Raw genomic sequence first — 6,000 nt, 5'->3', positions numbered from 1 at the left:
TTGGAATTTGAAATGGGTGATGGGTCCATGGTCAAGGGTTATCGCACTTTAATAGGTTAAAAATGAAATTCTCGGGCCATATCTTTTGTTAGGAAAAACAATTGAAAATATCTGATAGCATTTGAACAGAAATAAATCAACAGAATAACAATCAATTGCCTGAAATGACAGGGATAGGAGGTTAAATGTCATGTTCACAGGTTTCAAATATTCAGCTGACATGCTTGGCCATGATTTCCATTTTGTATAAGTCCAATAATAATATTATATGTGGTGTATGACTGGATAGAAATTTGAACATTTTTGTTCGTGCAGAAAGAGTTGAGGTCCAATGGTCAGAATCAATAAACTTATAATTATCAAAATGTTTGTGAAAGGCCAAGGTCTTGTGACAGATATTGTGAAAAAATTTAGAAGCCAAAGTGATTGGGCAGAACAGTCAGGTTGCTCTAGCTTTCCTCTATCTTTTTTTTTTTTTTTACTCACTTTGTCCTACCTCTTCCTCCCAATCTTATTACGCTTGTCCTTACCTTCTATATTTTTATTGTTTATTACCTTTATCTTTTACCCCTCTCATTGTGAATTCCGACATTAAAGGGATCGTATAGTTTTGGTTGAGACCTAATTTCAGGTTTCTAACATTTTTTGGTGAGATAATGAGAAATTTCGTATGAAATATGAAAGAGCATGTAATCCAATGAGGAATTCAATGTTTATTTGATGAAAATTGGTTTTGAAATGGCTGAGATATCCAAAAACAGAGCGATTCTAATAAAGTGTGGGACCTACCTTTTATTACAATCGCTTTGTTTTACTTTGTTTTTGGATGCTTCAGTCATTCCAAACCCAATTTTCATCAAATAAACTTTGAATTCCTCTTAAAATGGTATGATCTGTACTATTTCATAAGTGTTTTCTTGGTATCTCGCAGAAAGTTAAAAGCCCAATTCTCATCTCCACAAATACTGTACCGGTACTATCCCTTTAATATGTCTCATGTGTACAATCAAATTTCTCCATCGTGATCCTCGTTTGTTTTTTTTTCTTTCATTTGTTTTTGATCATCCCCACCTTTCACTTCTTTTTCCATTCAGTACCACGGTATCTCTTCCCTGAAAATCTTTGCTCACCCAAACTCCTTTCTTTTCATTCTCCCGATGATAAATGTCTCCAGCAGCTTGATAGTACCGCTACACTTACAATTAATCCGTCCAATATATTAACTTATCATAGTACATGCATATAATACTATAGACAAATTGCATGAAATATATATATATATATATAGGCCTAATGTATGTGTTGAAACCTGTTACATGTAATCGTGACAAAGCCAATACATTAAAACCAATAAGAAAGAACAAGTTTGATTTTTCTCAAATACGAAGAGCACAAAGCTTATTGAAAAGAATGTCCCAAGATTTGTAGTTAACATTGCATAATTTTCCATATTCTGAATTTGCCTCGGATATTCTGCACGTATGCTTCAAAGTCTACTCCTCAAAACTCAATGCTTGACAAGTAACGTTTTCTATTGTTGAATTTTCCTGAATATCAAGTCTGATTCACTTTGAAGACAACTGTACAAAAGGTCTTGTATCTAAATCTCAGCTTTCAGGGTCAGATGCTGATGCGCAACGCAAAGAGCCCGCGCTGCGCGAGCACAGCTACCTCATGCAATACACACATAAACACATGCAGTGCTTTCGATCGACCGCTGGTTCTCCGTCGCAATCCTCGCTGCTGTATATGCTGCGCGCAAAGCGGCGGAGCCTGCGCTGCACGCACTACTACGCACCGGTTGGAGCTAGAGCTAGAGAAACGGAGAGGGAATACGAACGGCATAATGGCATGGCCGTGGTAGAATGCATTGTAGCGCTATATCCAATACACGTCTTCTACGCACTTCGACGGAGGAGGTGGTTCCAGGTTATCACTATCAGTGCAAACTGACTTTTAGAAGACCTTTGAAGCTGATGAATTAACTACGAAATTCTTTACAAACGTGGACAACCATGGCGGATGACGAGCCGACGGATAAAAGCAGTCCTTCGGATATCTACAACACTCCTCGAGTTGTAACCATTTGTAAGAGCGAGACAGGCTTCGGATTCAACGTTCGGGGCCAAGTGAGTGAAGGGGGTCAGTTGAAGTCGATCAATGGCGAACTCTACGCACCACTGCAACACGTAAGCGCCGTCTTGGAAGGAGGGGCAGCGGAGCGAGCTGGGATAATGAAAGGAGATCGGATCCTCGAAGTGTATGTATAATATTCACTCTAAATTTTACATAAAAAAGTCTTCCATGCGTATGCTTGTTTAGGAGCGTAGTGATAAGCTACAGCAATACAGGGTGACTGAAAGTAATGTAGGATATTCTAGTAACAACTAAAGAAATGGTGTAATTTTTCCTGCAGCAGTAGCCTACACGTATATATACGTGTGGGACTACTACCGTTTCCGGTGCACTTTTTACCTATTTAATTTAGGCCGTGTAGAAGTCTAGAACCTATACTAATCTGCAATCTTTACAAGCCAGCAGGGATGCCAACTTCAAAAAATTTTTATGAGTGAGATTTTCATGACTCGGCATCTCGGCGCGCGAATGTGCACGCGAGCCAGGGTGTGGGAAGGGTTTTCTCCCCTCCCACGGCCCGTTGGGCGTTAGGGAGCTTTTTCAATTTTTAGCTCTTAATGGTGCGATCATGTGCATACTTAAGTGACTATATTTTTCACTTACTCTGAAAGACAAACGGGATACCTTCAATTGCAACAATCACTTTAATCCCTTGAGCTATGCTCATTATCATATCAGTTCGGGAAACCCACTCACAAGGGGGGCCCCTCCTTATGAGTAACCCGTCCCCCTTATAAGTAACCCCGTCCCCCTTATAAGTAACCCCCGGGGCACCCCTTAGAAGGAGTCTCCACGCTTTTTTGCAATGCAACGCGAAAATGAAAGGACTGCGGCAATTCGCTTGATTATGTCCATAAAGCTTCACAAGTTTCCTAGTTACTCACGAAATTTGAGCAAAATCGGTTTGAGGCATCATATCTAAAATCATGGATTTAATGCGATGTCAAACGACCCATGCGAATGTTGAAATGCGAGCGATTACTGGCGTGAGTGTCGCCAGGCGCGGCGGCGCGGCAATGCTTGAGTGCAGACGTGGCGACTGGGCTGTCGCCACGTCTGCACTCAAGCATTGCCGCGCCGCCGCGCCTGGCGACACTCACGCCAGTAATCGCTCGCATTTCAGCATTCGCATGGGTCGTTTGACATCGCATTTAAATCCATGATTTTAGATATGATGCCTCAAACCGATTTTGCTCAAATTTCGTGAGTAACTAGGAAACTTGTGAAGCTTTATGGACATAATCAAGCGAATTGCCGCAGTCCTTTCATTTTCGCGCTGCATTGCAAAAAAGCGTGGAGACTCCTTATAAGGGGTGCCCCGGGGGTTACTTATAAGGGGGACGGGGTTACTTATAAGGGGGACGGGTTACTTATAAGGAGGGGCCCCCCTTGTGAGTGGGTTTCCCGAACTGATATAGGCCCAAGTTGCAGACATCGCCCGATGCGTGAGAATAATGGGCGCCATGCGTGAGATCGTGAGACAGGGTAGGCCTAGGCCCGTTGTCAGGTTCTACATTATTTGGAATTTGTGTTTTTTGCACTTGAGTCGACTTCTGGGGAGCCGCTCAATGCGAAAAATTAATCTTGCGAAAATATTGATGTTTACATTAAAGTCTAGTAAAATCTAGTCTACAGAATCTAAATTATTTGGTTTTATACTTCTAGTCTAGTTTAGTACTCTACAATAAAAAAAGGTTAATTTTTCTTATTTAGTAGATAACTTTGGTTTATACGTCATCCACAGTATTAAACATTGTCCTTTCTCGCTCTTTTCTCTTTTTTTTTTTGGTCTTGTCACAAACCTTCATCTTTTTAACTGCAAGATTCTCGAAGCTCTTACATGTACTTCCTACTCTAGGGCCCCTGGTTTGCTCCATTCTGATTTCACAGTCGCCGGCGGCGGCGACCAGCTAATGTAGTGCTACCATGTGTTTTGTGCATGCTGCTGTACGTGTACATGGAGAGTCGTACAAGCAAGCACTATGATTTAAAATATGTGGCTAGGTTATGCATGCACTTCAATATGCACATGTTCTTCTAATGGTTACATGTTGTGTACGGCCAAAGTCCCAATATGTATCAATTGCAAGTCCTCCAAATAATAGAGTAACTGCGTCAGTAAGCGGCCGTGCAGCCGTTCGCGGCAGGTACAACATACACTGTAATATACAGCTAAACACAGCATTGCACTGTTACATGCACACTACACATATACTAACACACTAGCAATCAACAAAGACCAACCGATAAAATGGGCACGATCTCTGACGAAAGTGAAATTTTCTCACCTAAATGACAACATATGGCATCCAAAATGAAATTTTCGGTACTTCTTAACATAACAGTTAAGAAACAATGGTCCAAGAAACTGGACTTTTTGTCGTTTTCTCGATGTTCATGGATTTTGAAAACATATCCTCACGTAAAATAGAATTTTCGCGAGCCGATGTGGGCCGCCATTTTTTTCGGAAAGTGGATGTTACCATCGAAAAAAAATGAGAAAAACACGAGAAAGACATCAACAACACCGCCAGAATTGCGATCTTGTTTGCGGCCAATGCATGTGCGCACGCTATTTTCACGTGCTTTCGCAATGGGAATTGGCGCTTACGCAATGTTCGCGAGACATGTGAAGGCGTTCAGCTAAAGATCGCGGAGCACGCGCGTATTGCATAGGGATTGTACATCGTGCCGCAAGCAGAAATACTACGTCGCATATCGCCCTTATCGGCGAAAATTGTGTCGGGTTTTGCCCTGGTAAATCATGAAAACTGCGTTGGTCAATGGTAAATTTCTTTCATGAAAACAATTGCGTTAATGAATAATCTTGTCTATGATATATGAAATGGTTGAAAATAATTTGCCTGATTTGTTTACAAGTTGGAAAAACTCTTAACAATGCTTAAACTGCCGCAAACGGGATATTTTACTCTATAGCTTTTCATTTCAAATCTATCCTAAGTCAAAGATGATGAGATTGGAGTGAAAACACTGTAGGAAAATAAAGTAAAATATGACAAAGGTACGATAAATGCAAGGCTGGTTAAATGAGGTTATTTTTATTGCTTCACGAGGTTGTGCGTGATGCACGTTGAATGTTGAGGTGTCTACATACAGTATCTATTTTCCTTTTTTCCTCGATGTAAACATGTGGATATAATACAGTCTCGTCACACACGTGTGGCTGTATCTGACCACTTGGACTATGGATACAACCACACAAGTGTGGCTAGATGGTAAAGACACATGTATGCGAGTGGTTGTATACTGCTATTTATTTGATTGGCATGTGCTTTTAATAAGTATACCAATTGTAAAACTAGTTACGGTATCTAACTATATGGTCTAGACCTCAGTAATTAAAACTTAAAGCCATTGTATTGAAAGGCTACAAGGTGGCACAGTTAGTAGCTTTCTGCCTGGCGCTTGTGATAAAAAAAAATGGCTCGATTTCGAGGCTGACCACCACAGATCATCTCAGTGGACCTTGCTGAGTATGAGCGATGTTTAACTTGTTATCATGCGTCCCCTCTAGCAAGAGGCAAAACGCTCTGATCCTCAGATAGGACATAAAATGTAAGTCCTGTGTGAGTGTAAGAGTCACAAGCCCCGCACTCGTAAAAGATCCCGCTTCATTCATTCATAGCAAAGAGCAGGGTGCAAAACCTGGTGAAGAAGTGGTTCATCCCCCAGTGCAAAAACACACTGGGAAACAAAAAACTGAATGATATCTAGAGGAATCTTAAGAATTTGAGGTGACAGATTTGTACCCAGAAGAAGTAGGGGAAGATTGGTAGTTGAGTGCACAGCTCATCAGTCATTGGTTAGTGTACAACTTCACAGTGAATACCTAAACACACTCAC

The 6,000-nt window shown here is 41.1% G+C and overlaps 1 protein-coding gene across 1 annotated transcript in view; it reads left to right on the top strand.

Moving 5' to 3' along the window:
* Positions 1 to 1,867: 1,867 nt before the first annotated feature.
* Positions 1,868 to 6,000, top strand: part of LOC139721054 (sorting nexin-27-like) — a 119,874-nt gene continuing 115,741 nt past the window's right edge. Inside the window, exon 1 of the mRNA XM_071632384.1 lies at positions 1,868 to 2,260. Within this exon, the coding sequence (XP_071488485.1) occupies positions 2,016 to 2,260 (245 nt within the window). The 5' untranslated portion in view covers positions 1,868 to 2,015. The remainder of the gene's footprint in view (positions 2,261 to 6,000) is intronic.

This window comes from Diadema antillarum, unplaced genomic scaffold (assembly GCF_040938485.1).
Source record: "Diadema antillarum isolate AM-2024a unplaced genomic scaffold, OU_Dant_1.0 scf00000137, whole genome shotgun sequence".
Classification (NCBI taxonomy): domain Eukaryota; kingdom Metazoa; phylum Echinodermata; class Echinoidea; order Diadematoida; family Diadematidae; genus Diadema; species Diadema antillarum.
The sequence above is the reverse complement of the archived record's forward strand: the minus strand, read 5'-3'. Positions and strand labels throughout refer to the sequence as shown.